The following is a 26322-nucleotide window of genomic DNA, read 5'->3' as shown; positions in this document are numbered from 1 at the left end:
TCCAAGTTTGTGCAGTCTTTCCCCCTTTGTTCTTTGCAGCCAGGTACTAACAGGCAGCAGATAAACATCAAAAGTAATTGCAAGTACAAACCACTTCCTCCCGTACAAGATAATAATATCCATTTCTTGTCAGGAACAGTCTGAAATTTCTCCCGCATATAAATATGTGTACACACGCATGCATGCACAGACACATGCACATTTATAGAACGAAAAGCAGACATTAGGAACAAAAGGACAGTCCTCGCAATGCAGAAATGTAAACTGTGGAGTTCCCCAAGGATCTCTGTTCAGATCAGCAATTTTTAACATGCCTATAAATGATCTGCAGTTAGCGTAAGCAGCGGGTTGCTCGTGCTTGCTGATGGCTCCAAATAATTCAGGGTGATTGGCACAAATAGAGAAAAGGAAGAGCTCCAGTGGAAACTCTCCAAAGCAAAGGAATGCACAGTAAAAAGTCTGAGAGTAAGAAAGTGTGAAGCAAGTGTGGGCAAGGTGTGACCCTCCCGATGTGTCAGCCTTCTCCTCCCTTCCTCCCTCACCACAGGCTATGCTGGCTGTATGTGATGTGAAGCTGAATGGCGGCAGCGCAGAGCAGATAAAAGGGACTTCTTTACCCTGTGCATGGTTAAACTGTGGAATTTCCTCTCACGGTATATAGTGATAACTCCTACGCTGGACTGCTTTAAAAGAGCATTGGAGAAATTCATCAAGGAAAGGGCCACTAGCCATCTCTCAGTGGCTATTACCCATGCTGGCTGTATATATGACCTCCAGCATAAGTTAATAAGCCCCCCAGTGCTCGATAATAGGCCTTGTTTCCGAAGAGCAGCACCAGGACAAACAGGGCCCACTCAAGCCCTGCTCATGGATTTCCCACTGGGACATCTGGTTGGCCGCTCAAGGAGCAGAATGCTACACGATGCAGGCCTTTGGGCTGAGTAAGCGTGGCTCCTTTGATCATCCCTCCCCCAAGTCTAGAAAACGCCATGCCCTCCCTGGAGGAGGACTCCGGTGCAGTGAGCTCCTGCCGCAGTACAACACGTATGACTGCCCTCCATTAGAGGAGGAGCCAGGACCCCTGTGTCGGATGCACTGGCTTTCTCTGCCGGAGGCATCCTCCTCCAGGTAGGACATGACAGAGAGTTAGTAACGCCAGGCTCTTTTGTGTGACTAGAAATTGTAGGTACCTCATGGTAAATGGCCAGTGCATTGCTCCCAGTCCTTTCTGGAATATTCTGACCCCTTCTCAGATTGGGACTTACAGCCAAGATTTCCCCGCATGGGCTGACATCCAGGCCACAGCCTTAAACATACCTACTGGGAAGTCAGTCCCATAGGGCTCCTTCGGAATACAAAATGCGTACTGTATCAAGTGAGGAATGTGGACCATTCTGCAGCAATGTTGGCGAGCTTGATGACACCGTAGCAGGAAATCCTGGCAGCCAGTCTGTGCAGTCGTTCGCTGCTTCTGTGCAAACATTCTGAAACATTGTGTGCTAAGTGCACATTTTTGGAAGGCACATCCCGCACATCCCCATATCCCTCCCACTGCTGCAACGTACGGCCCTATTGAATCGAAAATATTCAGGGTGACTGACGGTTCCAACGCGACATCGATGGATGCAGATGAATGGTGTTGAGAGGAGAAGATGAGATCATGGCAAGAAGGCCTTGCCAGAGAAGCAAGAGAAGGAGGGGACTGGGGTGGGAATAGCCCTGACGCCCACTGGTATCTTGTTTGTTTGTATTCAAGATGTTCCAGCACTTTGCAATAAGAGCACTCTGTGTGCTTTTTAAATGCATGTGTGTGAATAGCTTTTATGTATACTGCTTTTTTGTTACAGACACTGTTGGGAAGGGAGGACATTTTTAAAAATGTGTATACTGCCCACATTTTAGAAAGTGGGGAACAGGATTTGCCCTCAGCAGAGGGCTGTGGGCAGCCAGAGCAGGGCCAGGCATGAGTGCCCCAATAGCCATGGCCCGCATTGCAAGGAGGCCCGCCAAGCTATTTATCGGGGTTCAGTGGGCAGGGGTCTTTCCAGGGGATGCATTGTTCATTTGCTGGGGTGAAAGTCAACGTATCAGTCTGAGCAAAAGGCAAATTGGAGGTGAAGCAGAAGCCAGACAGGCAAAGATCAGGCTGTTGTCCTGCCAGAAGACATGGGCCTGGCCATGAAGCAGCACTACCCCTCAATGAAAACTGCCCGCTTTTAGAGACCCACTGACGGGCACTCTTGGAGCACAGTCCTGTTGACTGCACCCGCACTCCTTGGCCAGCACTCCTGTGTCCTGCCAGGCTGAAGCTGAAAAGAGGCAAAGGCAGTCGGCACACCTCTGCCTCCTCCTCTGGTGGCTTATGACAGACGAACTTTTCAGACCATTTTCTGAGGGTTCTTTGGAGGAGAAAGGAAGGAGGCCAGACTCAGAACATCTTACATCCTGGTCTCTCTGGTCTCGCCTACTAGAACATAATATATTGTGAGCCTTATGGCTAATGGGCTGGCATACAGATCAAACAAACAAACAAACACATTACTGATCTTTGCAAGCTAATGGGGTGGCATACAGATCAAATAAATACATACTTTACTGATCTTTGCAGGCAGCCGGCACAGTTTTATTTGTGCCAGATGTGGGGGGAAATGGTGGGGGGGGGAGGGATCCCCAACTCCCTTTTCTGAGCTTGGAGCACTGTCTTCAACCTTGCAAAGGTTGTTCTCAGCAACCCTCTAGCCTCACGTATAGGATTGCTCTCTTACACATCCCACTGCCTTCTTTTGTAAGTTCTGTGGCACTTGGGGAGGGCGCCTTCTCACTGATGGCACACCGTATTTCCTGCCCTGTAAGGATCCTGGGTGCCTGAGTTCCACTGACATTGGAAGATGTTTATTTTCCAACAAACCGTTGCTCTTTGGTGTACTATTCTGTTTCATCGAATGCACTTTTGGAGATTGGAGTGTGGTTTGGTTTCCCCTTGTTAGCCACATTTGTACTTCCTGGGTGAGGAAAATGTGGGTTATTAATATTGTTAGAAATAAAATTAAAAATAAGTATTTTTGGAGGGGTTGATGAGGATAGTACTGCTCCTTTTCTCCATTCTACAGCCTCAAATGCTCTCTATGCAGCACCAATTAAGAATTTTCTGGTCAAGTCCTGATTTATCCTGGAGGATAAATTTTGGATGCATAGGGAACAGCATAGGGCCCTTTTCCAGTGTGGATGGAGAAAGGTATGAACTATTGCACTACTCCACTCCCTCAAAAAGAGAAACCCCAAGGCATCAGTTAAACCTTTTACTCTGAGGGCACTATGTGTTTTGATTCATTCACTTTTAGGACTCTTATTCTGCAATACTGGCCCTTGCCCCAGATTATTTTCATGGATTTGGAAAGTTCAGGGTTGTTGATCTGTGCTCCTCTTCTTGGTTAGGTTGCAATGGGTTAGGCTGGAAACATGCTTTATTTTACTTAGGGGCCACAATTTGGCTGTTTAGATAGCAAAACATTCCTACAAATTGCAAAATACTTTCCATGTGGAATGATTCTTTCCTAGTGCTGTACAAGAATAGCCAAAAAAGAAAAAAATACCCACCCCCCCAAAACTTGGCCATCCCTTTCTAAAAATGCAGCTATTTCAAGAGTCATCAAAAGGCATCTTGGCTTTCTCACTCTATAATTTTTTGATCCAGGAATACTGCCAACAATCCACCATACGAATTTGAAGTCTGTTGTAGAATGATGGGGCATGTGGAGCATCTGAGGATTACAGCCTCACATCTAACATTTTGTAGTGATCCACATCCTAAAATGCTCCTGCCAGGTTAGCACTTAGCTGGCCACAAACTTTCCTGAGCAAGGCTCATTACATGTGTGGTGTCCGCAGGGGTGAACAAAAGCAAAAGCATGTCCAGCAGTTTGAAGAACGGAAGCACGGTGTGTACTCCACTAAAAGATAAGACTGAGAACTTAACAAACCAGAACTGGAAAAGTGGCATGAGAAGCAAGTCTTGAAAACATAGCTGTGAGTGATTTTTTTAAATAGACAGTTGTGCGTTGAAAAACATCAGAAATTGGTCCAGCTCCTTTTTGGAATTTCCATGCTTTTCTATTAAATTATGTTGTGTCAATGGACAGTTATATCTTAATATGTGTTTATGTGCGCACACATGTTTTTCTCCTCTCTGAGTTAAAAGATGAGGCCAAAAGTCCCCTTGTTTCCATGGAAAATATTTTATCCAGGGGAGAGCTAGATCTTTCCATTAGTTCATGAGTACAGATATGTGTTGAAGACACTTTGAATTATAATATGCCTGCCATTTTCTCATCAGTTTCACTGCTGAGCTAATTCCATCTCTGTGAATAAGGCATTGATCAAATAATTCAACAGCAACATGGAGTAAAATGTAACATCCATTTTGGCTACCCCTCCAAAAAAGTTGATCAAAGTTCCTCACTGTTTTTGCCCCCCACCCATCCCAAATTGTATCGGATTTCCTGACCTCCTTTCTTTTCAATCCACTCCAGTCGCTAAAAGGTACCCTTGTGCCTCCAATTGGGTAGCTTACTCTATGTTGATAAATGCTTTCATTCTGTGAGTTTACCAGTAGAAATCTAACTATAATATATCTTTGTTTTTTTTCTTGCCAGCAGGCCCTGAGGCTGCTCCCAGCTTCCCAAGCAACATGATGGATGCCGCTCGGGATGCTGGCCTCAAGCAAGCCGCACCAGCACGGACAGAGAAACCGGCTGCTGACTTCGCCTATGTTGGGATAGATGCCATCCTGGAGCAGATGCGGAGGAAGGCCATGAAGCAAGGGTTTGAGTTCAACATCATGGTGGTTGGTGAGTCTTCCCTACTCCCGCTCTGGGCTGAGGGCACTGAGGATAAATTTGTGAGGCTACAACTTGCTCCTTTGATGGGTAGGCTACCTACTGCTCTTATGGTTTCCTGAGAAGATTATTTCCTCTCCTAAAAATAGCTTTACCCACACTGAACGTATGAAAGGTGATTAATTGTGTTTTATTAAGAAAACTCCAAACTCACAGCAGGCATCTTGTCACCCAAATGTTGAGGTGACTGCGCATGTCCTTTACTAAGCCACTTTGTCCTGCCTGGAAGGTCAGAGGTCATGCACTTGTGCCTCTTAATAAGTAAGCTCTGTTGTATGAGCTTAAATAGGTACACTGTTCACTAAGTGTTGTCTCTGACTTTGAACCTTGATAGATTTCCACTAATTTTCTTAGTGGAAAATTTCTTCCACTAAAAGTCTTAGTTTCCTCTATGTTCCTCCTCGTTTGGGACTGGGAAATGCTATTTTTGCAGAGGGTAATTTTTCTGTGAATTTTGTCTCGCTTGAATTCCACAGAGAACATTGATGAACCTGCCTGAAACGTCATACTATATGCAGGAGTGCTACCTGGCCCCAGTTTCCTTGGTCGGTTCCTAGACCGGCTTTCTTCAAACTGATACCCTCTAAATGTGTGGGACCACAGCATGTCCTAACCATACTTGGAATGGTAGTCCAACACATCTGAAGGGCACCAGGTTGGGGAAGGCCGTCTTAGACCATCCTGGTCTCTTAACAGAAGCAAAGGCTTCTGTTAAAAGTGGGCAGCTACTGCACTGCTTCACTCTCATCACATGTGGCTGAACATGCAGACTATTAGCCAAAGTTTTGAGTTCGTATTTACCTTTCTCCTTTTTCTGATCACCAGCACGCCCACCTATTTCTACTAATTGCCAACTCCTTGACCATCCTATATGGTGCGGAGCACATCTTCTGTGACTCACTCAAGTCTTGCAAGACTGCAGCAACCCGTGCTTCTAGCAAGTAGCCACACAACCATGTTTAGAGTAGGGTTGCAACAAAGCTCTGCAGAATCCACCCCTCTAGTGTTTGCAGACTACTTCTCATGCTTGGCCCTGTCTTAGAAAGTGATCAGAATGGAAAGGAAATCTGTCAAGGTTCAGATGTTCAGGAACAAGGTTCATGAACAAATGTTGAAGAATCAGCAACTTTCCGTCACGTCACGCATAGCAGCACAAGCAGAGACCGCTGCACGTGGCATAAAAGAGGGACGCCACTTGCGCGCCAGTTGTGTGGGGCTCAGTGCTCAGTGAGCACTGCATGAAAGCTGGGCCTGCTCAGACAGGACTCACACTCATGGCTGCAACCAGAGAGGAGGACCGGAGTCCAGAGAGGTGGGCCCAGGGAATCCGACAGCGTCCTCACATATCCCTACTTTTAAGGGGCTTATTTCCACTTCCAGTATTAGATGTGGTCTTGCAGCACATCTTTACCTACAGTGAGACTGGATTTACTAGTGTTTTGAAGAGGAACATGTTGCATCTTGGGTGGAAGAAGAATAGGCTGGGAAGTGGCTCCACTTACTTCCCTCATTTCTTGCACTGTGTGGTATTGAGAGTGGGGGGCACCAGTCTTAACCATTACAAAGGAAGTGTGAGTGCTGGTAGAGGGCACCCCAGCTCATCCCGGCCCCTTCCAACCAGCTAGGTAGAACACATTTCCATACACTCCTCCACCCTTCATAAATCTATGAATCCTGGACTGGAGGAAAGGCCCCCGTTGTCTTCCTTCTGCAGGGCCAAAGCATTCTCTAGCACAGTGGAAAACAGGATGTCCTACCTTTCCACGCAAGATCTGCTGACTGAGGATAGAGGGATTTTGTTAAATGAGTTCCATCTGTGTTTCATGGATTGTCCGGAGTCTTTTGTTCCCTTGTCTGCTCATTGATGGAAGTAGAATTTTTCAACCAGATGCATGCAGATTTCATTTCTGGTTTTGCAAATGCACATTTGTGCTAAGGGGCTGTAAATATCCCTCCCTAAATTAAAGCAGAAACTGGTCTGTAAGTCCACAGAATCCACACAACTTAGAAAAGCAGTACTATGTACTGGAGAATTTGCAGGTCAGATTCACGGAAAAACACTCCCATCTGAACACATTGCAGATTTCTCCTACATTCCTATCACTGAAGGCTCAGAACTCTGGATTAAGGACTGCTGAAGTTGTGGGAAGGCTTCGTTGACAATGAAATTAGCTGGACAAAGTTCAAGATTTCGTGCTCTGTCAGCAATCCCAGATATGTTGTCATCACTGCTCTCTGGCTACGTCCCAGGCCCGTCACTGTGGAAGAGGCTCTCTTTCCTGAACTATAGTCCGGAGAAGAGCTTTTTTTGGTTTTTGACATCCTGGATCTGTTTTTATGAACTGCACACCTCCTGTTTGATTGGCTGGGAGGAATAAAACAAAAGACACATTATTTAAATGCAGTAATTAAAATGACAACAGGAGAAGCTGACATTCCTTTTGAGGCTAGGTTGACTGCTTGCCGGTTGGAAAGGTTTCTCTTGTAGGAAAGAATGATTGTGAGATCTTGACTGATAGCAGGGACTGGAGTCATAGCATTGCTGAGCTTTTTTATTGTAGGTATATATGTTACCAAGTTCAGAAGAAGAGTAATTTATATAATTAAAACTAACCAGACCATCTATTTCCTTGCTGTTTTCCATGTCACTGCTGCTTCAGAGAGATAGCAAGGAACTCTTGCCTTTAGTTAAAGATTTATTGCAAGTGGTGGCGAGTCAGAGAGAAGGCATGTGATCCAAATAAAATGGCACCTAGCTTGGGCCCAGGTGTTGGGTGAAGATCCTTGTAAGTGCTGACTTTCAGTACTTGACTGCCTGTACGATGAAACCTCTGGGGGGAAGAACTTTACTCAGATGGTCTCATTAAATAGGCTAGTGAGCCCCGGGCTCTGCACCACCTGGCTGCCTTCAGCTCAACAGCTTCTTTTAGAGTTCCATCCCTCAGATGGGATGGATAAGATCTTGGTTCTCATGCTGGATAACAAGTTTGAAGAAACAGACTCCGCTTTAGCTGATTCAGTACCGGGCAGAGTAAACCCATTCTGTGTTCTGGCAAAGTAAGGAACAAAGTCCTACCAAGATAGGAGAGGATAGTTCAAATGGTTGCAGTAATTCAGCGTGCATGTAAATTAGAATGCTTGGTAATCATCCCACTGCTTCTGATGTTTATCTCTGGGCACCTAAGTGCATGGGTGATCCCTTCAAAACCATCCTGATCACCTTATTTCCCAACAAAGGTGAGAAAAGATGGTTCTGGGTCATTCTGAGCTTTTTCTGAGCTGTGCTTTCTCCTTTGGCAGAGGGCATTTATGAGTGCTTGTCAGAAGCCCGACAGAATGCAAAGAAGTGCTTTACTCCCCAGGTCACTAGAATGGGGCCAATTCTGTAAATTCTATCCATGTTTTAGTTTGTCAGAGGGCAGATCTACCGTTCCCCCACCCCCATCCCAGGTGCTCAGCATAGGTCTGCTTGGGCATACTGCTTACTCCTCAGAAATGGCCCTGGCCTGGCCCCACCCCTCCTCCTCCTCCTCCTCCTCCTCCTCTTCACAAGGTCCATGGTGAGAAAGCACCTGCAGTTATCTAGCTCCTTGCAGACACAGTTACCCAAGAGCCTTTTAGACGTAAGCCTATCTGGATGCATTGGTTTTCTGTAGTAGCCTTAGGCTTCACCTGCCTCTGTGCAGACTTACTGATAGTTTAAGGGTGGGAGGGCATTTGTGGGGTGGTGGGGGAGAAGACCAAAGCTGAAGGAAAATCAATTTCAGCCCCTGGCAACAAGAATCCCGGAGGCCTGGTTAACCCAACGACGAAGTGCTGGCCATGTCTGCTGGCAGGGAGGTAGTGCCCAAGTCTTAACAGACTGCAGGAGGTCAGGCCCACCCACCTGGCCTGCTGGTATCCTGGAGACAAGGTCTTCCCACTAGGCCTGATGTTGGGCTACCTCACCCAGCCCTTCTCTTGAAAAAGCCATGGAAAACACCTTCTGAGAGGTGAGGTGGTGCTAGTTTGGGTAGTTCTCAGAAAACTGGGTTTTCCCAACAGACCACTGGATCACCCTGAGGCCTGGTCTACTGGTCCTTGAATAGATTGTAACAAGGGAGCTGCTGCACTGCCTATGAAATCATGACTTAGAACCAGGTAGTCTGCAGCTGCTTTAGTAAAGAGTTCCTACAGGCTTGTGGTGTGCACAGGTAAGAGGCAGCCTCCATCCTGTTGTACTCTGCTCCTAAGATTCACAGCTCTTGGGCCAGGCAACTCTGCGTTTATTTGGTTTGATTAGTGCTCAGCCATAATCCCACAGATGGTAGTGTTGTCCCTTCAGCTTCTCAGTTAAGTACATGCTCCAAATGTCTGGAGCAATGGTTCATTGTGTCCTGAGCAGGATTAATATCACCACAACAATGCATCGTCAATGGGATAAAACTAACCTGTCTCTGAACCCATTTCATGTTTATTTTTATTTATTTATTAAAACATTTCTTTGTTAGCAATCCAACACTGGGTGAATTCTGCTTCACAGCAATAGGAAGAACCGACACTTAGGGAGCAAAAAGTTCTCGTTGACTGATTTGTACCTGACATAGTATTTGAGGTTTAAGAGTACTTTGTTCCATCTCCTGACAAATGGATTGGTATATAGTTTTCAGCAAAATCTCACGTTGCCCCACAGCCTCTGCTGAGCCAGAGACCTTAGGAAATGAAGCACTCCATTTCTCCTGTCTATATGTGGTTTGATGGAATGCAGCACCAGGGATATAGGGGGTGTCTGCTTCCCTTCCATTTTCTGAATTCCTTCCTTTTCACACAGCAGTTTGACTGTACCTCTGGAAGGCAGAAATGGATTCAGTCCTCTGTGTGTGTGTGTGTGTGCGCGCGCGCGCGAGCGGGCGCGCACGTGCATGCATGCACATGCATAATTTTTGCAGAAGCAACAAAATTTTCTGCTGAATTAAAACTGCAGTATGTCCTCTAGGCCACTATTTCATTTTTTTTCTTCTGTGTAAATATACGTGCATCTGTTACGTACAAATATATATGGAACACAGAGAGAGAGGGGGGGTCAGTCTTTTGGCTTGAAGAAACACAATTCAACCTAGCTAGGATTTCTCTTCCCTTGGTTTGAACTTCCTGTCATGCCTGTTGAGCTTCCTGTGCACCACTGGGTTGGACTAAGTTTGCAAAATAAATCGGAGCTACTCACACAGTCAGCTGGGTGCTGCACATTATTCCTAGGGCAGCTTTCTCCCATTTCAAGGCCAACAATATTTTCCACCTATCATGCTGCTGCTGCTGCTTCCTATCAAGCTGTGGCAGCTCACCATGATATACATATTTCTAGGACCAAGAGAGAAAGGCAGAGCCACAATGGAGGTTGTAGCTGTGTATTAGGCAAACATTTAAAAATGCTTTGGCAGAAGACCTCCAGTTTTGATATTGAATGTGGCTGCCTTTTTCCCATGGAAAGATTGCCATAACCTTTGTAGGCAGACTTGATTTCCTGAGCTCTGTGTCGGATCAAACCACAGAAGCAATACTTTGCAACGTCCCTTCTTGAAACAAGACAAATTTGTGGGTTTCGTCATTTGACTCTTTCAACATATTTGCTTATCAGAATTTTGACTTGAATTTGGGACTGTAAGTGGTGGCTGAATCCATGTAAAAGAACCAGTATAACTCTTTTTAGCACCACAATTATTGTTTTAATTTAATACTGGATAATTAGTTTATCTACTCTCAGCCTGCTGGAAAAAAATCCATGGATAGTTTTCTTCCATAAACATTAGATACTTTCTCTTCCCTTTGTAGCTGCTGGATTTATTGTACATGGAGGATATCAACTAGAGGAAGGAAAACAGTATGTGGTACAGCAGAGGTCAATCAAAATCAAGGATGGAAGCAACTTTTTCCTCTCGGCTCATTGCTTTTATACACAAGATGTGTTTCTTTCTCATTCTCCCTGTCATGGCCAACTTACTGCTCTTCTGCCAAGCAAAATGCAGCCAAATTGAGGCCTTTGAAAACAAGAGGGAGATGCAAATCCGAGGCTTGCAGAAGCACAAAAGTCAGAACCTGGGGGCAGATTGACCCAAAAAGGGCCAGTGTGGATAGGCACAGTCAGAGGACACCAGGAACCATGGAATATTGAGTGTCCACTGGAAAATAGATCAGTCGGAATAAGAGAGGGATCTGTTGGATTCCCAGAACTCTGGTCTATGTTGCTGCAGTCCAGAGTCTGGCTTCCTGGCAAGTCTGTCCAGCATTTGCAGGGCACTTGCCAGGAATCAGGCCTCACGTTGTGGGCAAGAGTGCCCCTCACATAACAGGAGGAACTGCCGTTTGAAAGCTGCAGCCAGTGCTGGAAAAGGCTGGCTGTGAGAGACTCACAGAGGGAAAGCAGCCCCCTGCGACCACCGGCTGTGCTTTGCTTACATGCCACAAGCAGGTGCCGTTTGAGTGGCTGCAGCTGATGCCAAAGAAGCATGCTTGTGAGGGGGCTTGCCAGCAGCCCCTGCAACCATTGCTCAAGGAGCATCCCTCTTGTGCCCCAGCTGCAGCTGATGTGGAAAGCAGGTTGCTGGTTGCACAGTTGGATGTCAGTGAGCTTCGGAAGACCAGACCAAGTACAAGAGGAAGGCCATGAACGCCTGTCTTGACACAGCTTGAACATATGCAGGCTTGTGGTGGGAGGACTTTAATACTGGAAGAGAGAGATTTTCTGATATGTTTGCATCCTCCTGCCTTTCAGGTCAGAGTGGCTTGGGAAAATCCACTCTAATCAATACTCTTTTCAAATCGAAAATCAGCCGCAAATCTGTGCAGCCAAGTTCTGAAGAGCGGATCCCCAAGACCATTGAAATCAAGTCCATCACACATGGTAAGCCTTGCCAAAGGATTATGAGTTCTTTTCCTGGGGAGATGGAGATGCTGGGGCTCTGACAGGCAACAGAATGAGAAAGGGGCCGAGAGAACCACTCATTTGGCCCACTAAAATGTAAGGTTTCCTGAAAAGCTTAGGAAAACTTCTGTAAGAACTTTTTGCCTGTCTAGTGAATGTACAAATCTGGAAGAATTTTCCTTGTTGGATTGATGTTGGACTGACATCTTGTTACCTACCTTATTTGCATTCCATTGCAGAAATTGAGGAAAAAGGTGTTCGCATGAAGCTGACTGTCATTGATACCCCAGGATTTGGAGACCATATCAATAATGAGAATTGGTGAGTGACCATCGAAGTCAGATGAACAAGGCCCCTGGGCAAGGAGAGGCTGAGGCAGCAGGTCAGGCGGGAGAAGCCTGGGGCACCAGCTTTGCCTCTCTCCACAGCGGAGCTAGACAACTTGCAGCCTTGTTTATTTACTCGTTTTTCTGTCCCGTCCCCAACAGAACATCTCGGGACAGCTTACAGTAAATAAGAAGAATAAAACAAACCCCATAACATCCGACCATTAATACACTAAAACCCCAGTTAAAATCAATTAGGCAGTAAAATAACAGGAAAATAAAAATGGTTTTGCCTGACACTGAGAAGAATATAATGTCGGCACCAGGCAAACCTCTCTGGGGAGCATATGCCATAGTCAGGGCGCCACTGCAGACAAGGCCCTCCTACCCAAGGAGGGCTTTTGGAGCAGGACCTCCGCCTCAGGGCTCAAGGGGCAGGAGGACACATAGGGAAGCCTTCCGGATGTTTTTCCTGAACTCCCATGATTCATCACCACTAGCCATGCTGACTAATGCCGATGAGAATTGCAGGCCGAAACATCTGGAGGACACCAGCTAGGGGGAGACTGCAGTAACTGATCCAGGCCAGGAGATCTCGAACCATACCAGTCTTCCAAAGTCAGCCAAAAAGTGATCCAACCTTTCCACTTGATTTCAGAACTTACTTCTGTCCTTAGCTATGGAGGACGATGGTTCAGAGGAAGGGAAACAGCAGACTACAGAGAAAGCGGTCCTCAAAAACTAAAAACCTGCAAAATGCAAGTTGCCGTTCCTGCAACACAAAGTGCCCCTAATACCAAGCTCTGTGTGCACAAGGAGCTGCATTTCAGAGCAGGGTCTGAGGAAATCCTGTATGGAGGCGCTATCGCTCTGCTGCCTTGGCCACTCTGCCTCCTGTCCATTGAAGCTCCTTAGTATGAGAACTTTCATCTCCCTAGAAACCTGCCTTACTCTAAGGCAAGTAAGGTTGGTGCGTTCCCCAGTTGGTGATTTTGCCATCTCATCTCATTCAGACAATTCTTGCATCAATTCTTCATGCGTCCTTTGAGACTCGCATGTACGGGATTATGTGCCCATGCAGTAACTTGGAACCTTCTAGAGCTGAACAGCATTTAGGCAGGAGCCCCATCCCACCTGCTCTGGGCCCCCACTTGCTGCAGGTGTGGCTTCCACCAGTTTCTTAGTTCCTTTTTGTCCGTAGGAGCAGCTGGCAGCATTCACAACACTCTGCTCCTCGTGGCTGTAGTGCTACAAAACGGTTCTGCCATCCCCTTTGGGGTGCGGAACACAGTCTTCTCTCCTCGCTTCCCTCTCCAGGAGAACGATGGTTTGCTTACCTGCAACTGTGGCTCTTGGTGAGATCATGTGTGAACTCACCAAGCCCATCCTGCTCCCTGTTTTGATGTTTCAGCGTCCTTATTCATCAGCTGCAACAGCCCTAGAAGAGAGCACCAAGCAGGAGGCAGGGTTTATTCTAGCCCTTTTTTTGAGTTGCAGAAGGGGCCAGTGCGGCCTCTCCCCCTCTCCAGTGCATGAACACCTCCCAATTTTTTTCTAAAGGAAAAAAATAAAAATACAAGAGGGAAGATAAAATGAGAAGAGAAAGACAGGAGGGAATCAGAGAAAGATAGCAAATAAAGAGAAAGGAAAATTATGATACTTTACAAAGAATGAGTAAAATTATCTTCTCTCCTCAAACATCTTTCCCATAAAAATTATAGCAAGAGGGTTGAAAGTGCTGTCCTCTGATTATGTGGTGACTAGAATTAATCCTTTCATCACATGTTTGCTGATCTGCAAAATATGTTGAAGATTCTGCTTGCATATACTAAGGATGATGGGAATAAAGGCTGCTCACAAAGCAGCAGCTTCAAAACCGCATGGCTGCATAGCTACCCTTACGCTGCAAATCTGCTCTAAGGATTTTGGAGCAATTGTTGCAACAGGAAGATGAGGTCTAGCTTTATCATAAAGGTATCTGATTTTCATCTTACACTGTAAAACATTTGGGAGTAAATCCACCAGGAACTGATGGAGAACCTCTTAGAAGCCAGGTGTTTTATTTAAGGTGTGGGGGGGACCCTGAGTTAGATGCGAAGGAATTCTCTCTATTAGAGGAACAAAAAGACAGACACTACTGCACTGTAATAAGAATCTTGTTATATTACAGTGTTTATAGTAGAAGAAAGTGTCTCCTCTTGCTAAATGCTTTTTATTTCTGTCAAAGTTAGACATATAGTTAAATAGCATTTAATAATATTAAAATCAAGATTATTTTCATGATCAGGTTTTGGATTCAGTTTTGCACCTTTTAGTTCTCAAATATCTAGACTGTTTCCATACAGACATTACTGCCTTAGAAGGGAAGCATAGGTGATGGTGTGGCAGGAACGCTTCAGCATCCACCACAAGTGTTTTCTACTAACCTCATCCTTACTAACCTTCCAAAAATGGAGAGGAGCTGCAACATTCATAGAGAGCCTGGAGCATTCATGCAACATCTCATTCTCATGACCTCTGCTGCAGGATGGGTCTGGATTTCATCCAGGCTGTGGAGAACAGCAATCTAATGCTCTCCAGATGTTTGAGACTACATTAACCATCATCCCAGCCAGCATGGCCCGTGCAGGGGAATTATGATAATTATAATCCAAAACAGTCCTGGCATAGAAAAAATATCTTTGTCAGTGTAGGAAGTTGACTCCACTCTCTTGCAGTCTTGTGATTCTGTCTCCTTGGTCCTAAAGTTATCCACTTGGAATTAGGTTTGATTACTACTGATTTCAGTAGTACTTATTTTGGAGTGTGTTTAACATTGCATGCAGCAGGTGTGTGTGTGTGTGTAAAAGAGAAAGAATGTGTGTGAGAGACTATATACACACATTTTAAGAGACCTGCATAGATACGGTTCCCTGTTTTACATACATTTCCTTTCCTTGCACAGTTGGCAACCCATTATGAAGTTCATCAATGACCAGTATGAGAAGTACCTCCAGGAAGAGCTTAATATTAACCGGAAGAAGCGGATACCAGACAGCAGAGTCCACTGTTGTATATACTTCATCCCCGCCACCGGCCACTCGTATGTATACTCCTTGCACCACTGTTTTTAACTGTAGTGTCACCAAACAAAGCCTCTCGTCCTGCAGAGTCCATGCTTGTCTGTCAGCTACTGTCATCTTGAGCATGATTTGTTAGCACCTTTTTATGCTGCGCTCTGTTCTCGCAGGGCATGATTTGGAATGGGCCGGTTGTGTAAGGGTGCTACACAACTTCTTGGGTGACCTTAGGCCAGTCACGATTTCTTAGGCTGGCCTGCCCCACATGGAAGAGTGCTCATGCCATGTATTCTAGTCTGAGAGCTTTGGGGGACGAGCAGGATAAGGACATAATAATGTAAATATGGATCATAAACATAAGCAACATTCTGCAAATTGACCATGCATTGTAACACGAACCCCATTTGTTGCCCTCTGGAGCTAGGCAGCTTCAGAAAACATTTGCTTTTATTTATTAGCAAATTCACGAGTCAACTTTTGGCCCTCGTAGGTCCCCTCGGGCAACTCACTTAAAACTTAGAGTAATTCAGAACAATCAGTCTGCACTAATATAGTCTATCTCTGGCTTCAAATAAGCCTTGAATACCTGTTGGTGCTATTTTCAGACAACCTCTCATGTGTGAGCACACGCCCCTTTTCTGGCAGCCTCTGAAACAGTTCTGTTCGGTGCTTGTCTGGTCAAGAGCCTGCTCCACACAAACCCATCTGGGAACCAGTGCAGTTCTGCAGGACTAGTTCTCACATCAACAGCCACTGAAATGGTCGACGGCCCAACGGAGACCTTTTAATGGCATCCTGCTGCTTGCCCCTCACCCTGCTGCTTGCCTGGTGATTGGTGCCTGAAAGTCTGCCTGGTGTATTCCCCTTCTCCCAGGGACATGTGTTTCTAATATAAAGCATGGTTTTGAAGCTATGAGACACTCCGTTATTGATTTCCATGGCCCTGCAGTTGCTTTTGGCTACAAGTAGCATGATACCCCTGCTGGGGGTTAGAACGAGGTGTTCCCTTGGCTCCTGCCACAGACAGCTTGTTCGAGGGCCACTGGTTTCCTCTCCATTGTCAAAACAGACATCTGGTTTTTAGTACAGTTTTGAGTTGAGGATGCAGATCTATGGATGGAGGAGTGGAGTGGGGGGATGGAGGAGAAACTTTAGCAGGAGACAGCAAGAAAGAGAGCCGTTCTTGAAAAGCGTCTGCTGAAATAGAGCCCCCTTAGCTTGCTATATCCATTCCACCTCACTGGGGCAATTAAATGGTAGAAATCAGTTGTATGACTTGACTACTCTATCTAGTCACAAAGCTTTTTAGCTATAATACTAGTGCCCCTCCCTTTTCCTCAATCAATTTGCATTGTTATTAAGGAATAGTGGTTTGGCACTGCCATACCAATTCTGTATTTTTGTAGGTTCTGCACAAAAAGAAGGAAGGAAGGAAGGAAAGACAGACAGACGGACAGATGAGCCAGGGTTAACCCAGCTTGTGCATTTTTATGGTTTCCCGTCTTTACAGCTCCTCTGAGTTCCCCCCACCTCCAGCGCCCCATACCCTCCCAAGGATGTTTAAGTCGCCTTGAGCGTATGAAGACATAGGCTGCTTGTGTATGCATTCTGTGCTTCTGAGCCTTATCGAGCTTTATAGGGTGTGAGATCTCCATCAAGGTTTTGTACCTGCTGAGGCTATTAGGCAGTATAGGAATAAAAATATTACTAATAATAGGAAGAAAAATAGTCATAAGAAATTTTGCCTCTCTGTAGTATTCTTTCACCTTTCTCTTGTCATTTTTTGTGAATTTAACTTAATGAGCAAGGGCTCGGTCGTGGTCAAGTTCCTCATCAACAGTCTAACAGCTGTAACACACTTCTGAGTGTAATGGGAACTGAAAGTGTGGTATAGTAGTAAGAGCAGGGGTCCTCAAACTTTTTCAACAGGGGGCCAGTTGACCGGTGCCAGCGGTGGGCACAGGCCACCAAGGTGGTGCTGGCAGGGGGGGGCACAGGCCGGTGAGGGGGTGGGGTGCACATGCAAGGCGAGGCAGGGAGGGGGGGTGCATGGGGCAAGGTGCCGGCTTGCTCGCGAGGAGATCGTTTTCTCCGAGTGAGTCCAAAACAACCTCCTTGCAAGCAAGCTGCGCGCCCATGCATGCCCGTGCACGTACGTGGCGAGTGCAAAACCTCTGGGGCAGGCCGGTTAAATGGGCATGGTGAGCTGGATCCGGCCCATGGGCCTTAGTTTGAGGACCCATGAGCTAGAGTGTCAGACTGGGACTCAAGAGATCTGGATTCTGGTCCTCTCTCAGGCATGACACCCACTGAGTAACTCTGAGCCAGGCACTGACTCTTAGCCCAACTTTAGAGGTTAATTGTGATAAAATGGAAAATATAGGATCAAATGGAGAGGAGGAGAATTATGTGAGCCACCTTGGGTTTCTTGCAGGAAAAAGGTGGGGTATAAATACATACATACATACATACATACCACCATGTGTACATGGGCATGTATGCACACAGCGCATGCTCAGAGGTAGCCTTGTGTTGACCCCTGCTATGAGCCTTGTTTTTATTTGGTGTGCTTAGCTGTTCTGTTAAGCACCAAACCGCAACCAGATCCTCATTCTGTTTCCTTCCCTGAAGTGTGAGAAGTGCATGTTCTTCACTTGAACAACACATGACCAAGGTTAACACTGCATATTCCATAATCTGGTACCATATGTAGAGTTCACAGGGTGTCACGCTTCAAAACTAAAAGCGTCTAGCCTTCAGAGCTGTCAGGAGAGTCATGAGAATGTGTGAGCACTGATTTATTGTAACGTCTATAAACCCGAAAAGATTCAGTGGGTCTTCACCAGTCAGGAAACTGTTACACGGAAAGAGCAGAGATGGTCAGTGGATTATAATCAAAAAGCCATACAGGTTTTCACACACATCCCCTCTACCATGCGAACAAGCTCCAAAGATGTCTTTGGTTTCTCCTTAAGACACCCGTGGGTCTCGGCACCCTCTCTGTACAACACATGCATTTTTCATACACTGCCTGTATTAGCATATTATACATCGAGCTTCCATTACTTTGGGACACGGAGACCAGGTTGCAATGAACATTGCTTTCTGGGCTGATGGAATTTGGATTAAATTCAATTCGACTGAAGTCTCTCTCTCTCTCTCTCTCTCTCTCTCTCTCAGTAGTCATAAATATTTATCATGTACTGAGCCAGGCAAGCTCCAAGTGGCTTTTACAAGCCATTTGAAACCCTTGCTCCAACCTGTAAGCCAGAGCTATTGTCCAACCTCGTTACAATCCCAGTTTGATGGCTGAGTTGCTTGCTTGCTTCTATTTCAGAAGGAACGTTAAGAGTTTGTGGAAAGCTGCTCCTGTTCTAGTTTTCTAAAGTAAAACTTGGTGTAAATCACTTGGTGACTTCCCCATCCTCTTGGAGCAAAGCCATGCTCCCCCCTCCCCCAGCCACCCGGTCTTGTCAGCATAGACCTTCTGACCAGCTTTGAAACAAAGCTGATATTCCTGCCTTTTTTGCAACAGTCTAGTAAAACTCATGTTTTAAAAACTGTTATGTGCTGGAGTATGGCGAAGTGTTGGCCAAAGCAGTCATACTGAAAGCATTCACCATCCTATAAATTCACCATCAGGTTCTGTTCTGACATCTGGAAAATCCTCCTTTGGTCTGAAAAGAGGCTATGAACTCCTAACTCAACAGTTCCATTTGTGCATTCCCAGTCCCCGCCCCCCCCCCCCACAATGTGTGTGTGTTGTACATTTTGGTTCAGATATAAGGTTCATTAGCTGAGCTGACAGTGAAAATACAGGAAGGGCCAATCTGACCTGTGCCCAGCTAAGCTGCCCCAGCTAGTTCCCTCTGTATTCTTGGACCTGACCAAACATAAGGTGTAAGCCACCCCCAGAAAGCCATTTTGGGATTCCAAACGGCATTGTGAGATACCCTAGTTCAGGGGTAGGCAACCTGGAGCCCTCCACATGCCCTGGACAACAACTCCCTTCAGCTCCAGCTAGCATGGCAAATGGCAGGGATAATGGGAGTGGTTATCCAAAGCATCCCGAGTGCAACAAGTTTCCTGTCCTTGCTCTAAGCAGGGTTAGAAGCCTTTGCCTGCGTGGTGAGTGGGGCAGGGCCGTGTGGGAAGGCAGCACTCCCCAAGCCCCTGGGAACTTCATCTCCTCTCTCAGCCCGCAACCACTCCGTGTGGAGCAAGGCAGTCTGAAGGGCTGCTCTTCGCACATTCACTCAAGGGCGAGCAGAATCCTCATCGCGACTGGGACGTGTAGCACTCGCCTTCCGGTCTTGGTGGTCAGAGCAGCAGGGCTGGGGACCAAGGCTTCGGGGAGGGACAGGCGTAGGCAGGAATTCAGGGGACAGGGCATGCATGCACAGCCCTCAGCCCCATGCACTGCTCAGGTGCACTGTTCACCTGGGCAGAGCTGCCATCTCTCGTGGAGGCTGATCCACAGCGGGCATCAGGAGCAGCAGCCCGGCTGCCAGCTGCACCTTACGGCAAAGGTGCTCAGCACTGTAGGTGCAGGATGCCTTGCACTCTACCTTAAGATAGGTCTTTCCTGAGTGCTTTGGTAGCAGTCACTACTTTCAGAGAAAACACATAAATGGAAGCTGCCCTGTGGTCCAGAGATGAGAAGCGCTCTGTCCGGCTGCTCATGCTGGGAGCTTATGCGAGCTGTGTGGTGGATGGTGGAGGCAAAGTTCTGGTAGCTTTTTGTGGCAAGAGCAACATGCACTGCTGTTGCCAAGACAACACTCCCTCCTTTCCTCAGTACAGGCTGTGAAAAAACAGCTCATTGGGTGTCACTGGGGTGTCCCTGCGCACGCCTTCCTAATAGAAGAACTAACTTGTGATGAAACTAGTCCCACAGTAGCAGCTTCTGCACAGCTTCTGTGGAAATGTTCCTTGTGCAAGTGATGCAGGACACCTCCAAAGACATCTAGCTGGGTTTTGCTTGTTTGTGTGTGTTTGTGGGGGGTGGGGGACTGGCTCAGAACATGTTCTGTCTTTGTCACAAGAGCTGATTCAGGAGTTGAGGAGATTTTCTCCAGTGGGCCTGTCTGACCCCCTCCAGCTGCTGCACTGGAGCCAGTGGCCAGCAGAACTCCTCTGGCCAGATGTTTGTTTGTTTGTTTATTACAAGCATTTATATCCCGTCCTTCTGCCAAGCACTCAGGATGGCTTACACAATGTACAATTACAATGTAGAACCTCAATTATTTAAACAATATAAAACAACACATCATGACATTTAGATGTTGTCTGTCCATCCTAAGCCAATGGTGAGGGATGCTGGGAATTACGAGCCAAACATTTGGAGGGCCACAAACAGGGCCACTCCTGCCCTGGGGCTTAAGAGGAGAGTGAGTGAGTAACACAAGCAGCAGAAGCAGGAACCCATGGCAGTCCCAGGAGCACTCAGCCGTCTTCTCAGTCGGGGCTCTCTGCTGCTGAACAGGTCATGGGGTGGGAGTGCAATCACCCTCCAAGTCCTTTTGTCAGCCAGGGGAGGCAGCCTCCCCATTTTTTCTGCCAAGCCTGGTTCAGTCACCCAAGGGCTCCAGTGCGTAAGAGAAACCTGTAGCAGATGGCTGCACCTGCTGTGTGTTCTTGGACCCAGAGCCAGCCTTTCACTACACAGCCCTTTGTGGTAACTCAAGGGGAAGGAACTGTTTTTTCCCCTTAGTTGATCGTTCCTCTCAGTCTCTCTCAGTCTTTCTCTCACACACAGGTGCCCCAGGCATCTCGCCACACTGCCTTGCATTACTGGAGCTACTCCATGGCACCAGGAGGGAAGCACAGTCAGAGTCAGGGATCGGGGGCTGTTGTGACTAACCCCCATTCCTCTCCTGCAAGCATGGGGGTGGAGGATTCAGTTTGTAGAGGCCCCTGGTTTTCCACCTTCCATGGCCTCACACAGTTCTGAGGCTTCCTAGGGAAGGCTTGTGATTGTTCAACCACAGGAGGTGGTTGGATGGAACCAAGGAGTTTTCTTCCTTTTCAGTTACTGATTGTATTGAGACGATTCCAGCCCACCTTTCAATGCAATCATTTTCAAGGTGGCAATTGACAATTAGCATAAAATACAACATGCAGCAAAACATCTAAAAACCAGTAACTGGAATGGACTCTATATCAGCCATTAAAACCCATACAGTCAGATTGATGTATATCAGGCAGCAGTAGCCTGTAAGATTTTTTTTAAACATGACTAAGATCTCTCTCTAATGTGGTGCATCTCAATAAACAGCTCATGTCACATGTTTGGCATCTTTCCCTCTGGTATTCCACAATTGCCCTCATATGGCAGGCTGAAGTCAGAACGCAAATACGCACCCGCCTGCCTTTGCTGTTGAGCACAGTCTCTCAGCTCGTACACTCTCTGCTCTCCAAGTCCCCCTCTGGCTTCCCCATGTACCCCTTTGGAAGTATCATCTGGCACTGTCATTTTCCACTTGTGTCTCTGTTCAAACAGCCTGTGTTCTACTACTAGCGGCATCTTCTCCTTTGGCAAAGTGTGCCTGATTGTGTGTGGAGGCCCTGCACGCCAAGAAAAGGCAAAGAAAATCCTATCAGAATTTGCACATTGGTTTTGGGGGTGTTTTGTGGGGGCATAGTTGTGCCTTCTGGCTCAGAAATAAACCATGTATCACGACATTCAGAGATGTGCATGATCTGAAAGAGAACTAGGGTTCTGATCTCTGCATTAGTCCAAAGAGAGCAGATTATGTTGGCTTGCTTTAAAAAATGCATCACATGAAATTCTCCTCCATCCCTCATCTTAATGAGCTTCTTCTTGCAAAGCAAAGCATTAGTTCTTTGGGGCTATGAAACGACTTGTTTTTGAAAAAACAAATTTTCCTTTTGTGGGTCATTGGTCTGGAATGGCTACTCCCTATCAACTGCCAGGCCCAGCCAAGTTATTTTGGAAGTAGCAGGGTTGGGTAAGGGGGAGAATGCACTTTTGGTTGGCTAAACATTTGGCATTGTATTCATTGGCAAATAAAACCTCTAATTAGGAAGGCTGTTTGAGCTGAAATTCTTGGCCCTTCTGTTTTTGCTGATGCCTAGACAGTAGGGTGCTTCACATAAGTTGATTTTTCTTATTTCTGCTATCACTCCTACATAGCCAACAGTGTGTATCTGTGTCTTGTGTGCCGAATGTACATGCAGTCTGAACACACATCAGCAATACCTTTTTGCCTCCAGGAACAGTGCTTAAAGCTCATACAGCAAATATCTACTTCCACATGTTGGTGATGGCGATGGCGATGGCGATGACGCACTACATTTCTGTATTGCTCAATAGCCATACCTCTCAGGTTGCTTCACCAAAATTGCAACCCACAGCACAGCATGATAAAGCATAACAGTTTTAAAAGCTTTAAAGAATGAAGCAGAATGAAACACGAGTAAAAATCAATAGCAGGGGATATTCCAAAACACAGTGAAAACATTTTAAGATAAACTGAGAAACGAACAAGCCTGAAAATAAAGAGGTCTTCATCTGGTATGAAAAGCCCACCATGTAGGTCTCCTGAGCAGTGGGAGGGGGTGTCATTCCACAGCCCAAGTATTTCTTTCTTTCTTTATTTAAACCATTTCTATGCTGCCCCCATCACAACAAAGCCTCGGGGCGGCTCACAACATAATTAAAAACATATAAATAACACTTAATACAATAAAGATTAAAAAGCCCAGTAACATCTCAGCTTAAAAATTTAAAATCCTATAAATACATAATAAATTAATAATTAAAATAAGTTTTAAATGAAAAGGTCTTAGCCTGGTGCCGAAAAACAAATAACGACGGCGCCAGGCGGACCCCTCTGGGGAGCGCATTCCATAGGTTGGGTGCCACTGCAGAGAAGGCCCTCCTCCAGGTACTCACCCTCCTAATTTCCTTCACGGAGGGTTCCCGGAGAAGGGCATCTGTCGCCAATCTCAAGGGGCGGGAGGGCATATATGGACGCAAGCGTTCCTTTAGATAACCAGGTCCCAAGCCGTTAAGGGCAGGGGTCTCAAACTCAACTTCCCTGGGGGCCGCTGGAAGTAGAGTCTGGGTGAGGCTGGGCCGCATCAAGTATCCCACCACCGCGGTGGGGTGGCCGCTCATCCCGCGTGGCTCCTGGAGGCTGGCCCGGGCGCCGCCGGCGCTTTGAAGGCCGCAGGGCCCCTCCCCCGTGCCCCTTTCAAATACACTGAAAGGGCCATTTAAAACCCCCACAATAATAGACGAAATAAAACAGCTTCCATCAAACAAGCCAGCTTCCAAACCAAAGGCCTGCTGGAATAAAGACCTCTTTGCCTATCAGCAGGACAGGAGAGAAGGTGCCAGGTGTGGCAAAGCCCCCAAGCCACTTGGGAGCAGCCCCCAAGAAGGCGCACATGTCGGCAGTGCCTGATCTTAAAATTCTGGCGGGCTTAGATGTGACAAGGAGGTGGTCTTTTATGTAGTCCAGTCCCAAGCGGGGTAGGACTCAGAGCTCGTAACCAGCACTTTGGAATCTGCCTGGAAAAAGGCTGACAGTCAGTGACTTGGGATGAGCAAGACGGAGGAGTCCCGTGAGTTGGAGCGGAGCTGTGGGCACCTGCATTTATATTCTTGCTCAGGAGAGCCTGAGCGGAGTACAGGGAGCCAAGTCGCTTCCTTGCTGAATTGCAGTCTTATTTCAACAGCGCAGCCATTCAGAAAGCGCGACGCCAGGTCTACTTCGACGGCGCCGGTCTTCTTTCCCTTTAAGCAGCCTGCTCTTCTTTCTTTTAGCCTCCGGCCTCTGGACATCGAATTCATGAGGCGCTTGAGCAAAGTGGTCAACATTGTGCCTGTTATCGCCAAGGCGGACACGTTAACACTGGAGGAGAGGGACTACTTCAAGCAGAGGGTAAGGGGTGGGGCCCCCTGACCTTGCTGGCCTCCTTGCAGCGTCTTCCCCACACACTTGACTGAACCCAGTCGCTGGCCAGGAGCCCAGCGCATTCCTTGGGTCCCAGCTCAGAGCGGTGCTGCGTGGTGAGAGGAAAGCGTTCATCACTCTCCGAGCAGGTGTTTCTTTTGGCTTCCCTGCTCCTCAGGGAGAGGGAAGTAAATGCAGTTCCTGGTCTTAATTCTTTCTCCTTTTGCAGACCTTCCTTCAGGTGTGCTTCAGAACAGGGCCTCTGGCAACCGGTAACTGGAGAAGCGTATGCTCCGCTCTGCTCCCGCTTCAGATTCCCACCCTTCTGTCTTCCACTGTGTCTTGTTTGACCCAGTAGTTGCAAGACAGTGGCGTTTCCCTTTGCAGGCAAACTCGAAGCACCAGTTCTCTGTCATGGGTGCCTTTGCAGGATGGCGCAGGCAGCCCGAAGGCAGCAGTGGAGGACCACTGTGCAGCCACTGTGTGGGGCTGCATTTAAAAGCAGGAGACAAGGAGATGGACCAAATGAGTCTAGGCCACTGTTTTGTTTTGTTGTTTTGCCCTGCCCTGCCCTGCCCAATATTGCCTTTAAAAGCAAGGCACTGTGTGTAGTTTTCTGAATCAGTCTCCCGCCCAGACCCTTGCCAGGCCCAGACCTTAGCAAGGGTAGTACATCATGTGCCGTATAGCAGATTCTGGGACCAGCCATGGGCAATGCGGGATTTGGCCATGCAAGATGTTGCTACTCCAGATCAAGCGCTCCTGGGAAAGCTCTTTCAATAAGGGCCTTTTGGTGGCATTTCCATCGAATAACACAACTGTTATGTCCCCTGTCTTCTTTGTCCTTAGATCACAGCAGATCTCCTTGCCAATGGCATTGATGTGTATCCCCAGAAACAGTTTGATGAAGACTCTGAAGACCGACTAATAAATGAAAAGTTTAGAGTAAGTGAAGAGAGTTGCTTGCCACCCACCCACTCACGTGTGCTCAAAGGCTTCCAGTCAGGCTTTTGGCCTGAGCCTAAAGCATCCTCCTCACATGATAAGGATGCATTTTACTTATTCATTAGTCAGCTTTAAAAATACATTTTCTAAGCTGGCCTAGTCCTACCACTAGGGAAAGTTAAATAGCCATCTTGGGCAGCAGATGGTGCTGAGGCAGGAAGCGCCAGTAACATGCTGGGAGGACCGAACTCGGTGTGTCCTGCAGCCAGCCCTGCACCCCGCCTGCTGGCCACAGGTGCACTGTGGATGCTGCGCAGTTGCCGGCATGGAACTAAGAGTCCGTTGCAGCTTCTGTGTGTGGACAGAGAGGGCTGGCTGCAGCATATCAGCGCCCTTCAAGCAGCAAAATGCCTTGGACTGACCCTGTCTTTAAGCAAGAAAGTTAGCTCTAAAACAAAACTCAGCAATAAGAATATAGCAATTAGCAGTAAAATCCAAATTAAGTTTAAAGGGAGAGAACATGCAAGCACCTCTAAAAGGCAATAAATCATCTAAAAGCCAGTGCCATCATTAAGAGAGCCAGTGTGGTGTAGTGGTTAAGGGCATGGGTCTGGGACTCAGTCATTGAGCCAACTGGGTGACTTTGGGCCATCCACAGACCCTCAGTCCAACCTACCATACAGGGCTGTTGTTGTGGGGATAAGATTGAGAACAGGCAGGAGACTTTTGTAAACACTGAGCTCATTGGGGAGAAAAGATGGGATATCAATCAAGTAATAATCAAGAAGCTAATGTTGACACCCAGGTCTGGGAAAGTAGATCTGTCTTGCCCTTGTCTTAAACAGACATTAAATTGGCCCCCAGATAAGACTCTCAGGAGAATATTCTACAAATTGGATCACGCTTTGGGCTACAGATTGAGGGGCCTTCAGAAAAGGGCCTCTTCTGGTGTTCTTAGGGTATAGGAAAGCAGGTATATATGGGGAAAGGCATTTGTTTAAGTAATGAAGTTCCAAGGTTTGGAACTATAAACCTATAGGGCTTTATAGGTTGAAACATGAGCTTAAGTGGACTCCGGGGGATGGTGGAGAACAGGAAGACCTGGAGGAATGTTGTCCATGGGGTCGCGATACTAACAACAACAACAACAGGTTGAAAGAAGCATTTTAAATTGGTCCTGGAAGCAACTCTCTACTGCAGGTGAGAAAGGAGTGGGGCCATGTGTTCATAACGCCTGGACCTTGTTAACAGCCTTCCTGCCATATTCTGTATGCA

At 46.9% G+C, this 26322-nt stretch overlaps 1 protein-coding gene across 4 annotated transcripts in view; it reads left to right on the top strand.

Annotated features, from left to right (window-relative positions):
• The window catches only part of SEPTIN9 (septin 9), a 238280-nt gene that overhangs the window by 204763 nt on the left and 7195 nt on the right, over positions 1-26322 (top strand). For 3 of the 4 annotated variants that reach the window (XM_044454010.1, XM_044454013.1, XM_044454012.1), the window contains 6 exons: positions 4653-4847; positions 11644-11772; positions 12033-12114; positions 15064-15201; positions 23973-24090; positions 24952-25047. In XM_044454010.1, coding sequence (XP_044309945.1) covers positions 4653-4847; positions 11644-11772; positions 12033-12114; positions 15064-15201; positions 23973-24090; positions 24952-25047 — 758 coding nt within the window. The remainder of the gene's footprint in view (positions 1-4652; positions 4848-11643; positions 11773-12032; positions 12115-15063; positions 15202-23972; positions 24091-24951; positions 25048-26322) is intronic. The other variant, XM_044454011.1, reaches the window with a different exon arrangement.

This window comes from Varanus komodoensis, unplaced genomic scaffold, assembly GCF_004798865.1.
Source record: "Varanus komodoensis strain SLA01 unplaced genomic scaffold, ASM479886v1 scaffold7_1, whole genome shotgun sequence".
NCBI classification, from domain to species: Eukaryota; Metazoa; Chordata; class Lepidosauria; order Squamata; family Varanidae; genus Varanus; species Varanus komodoensis.
Note: the sequence above shows the minus strand (reverse complement) of the source record. Positions and strands in the feature narration are given on the sequence as shown.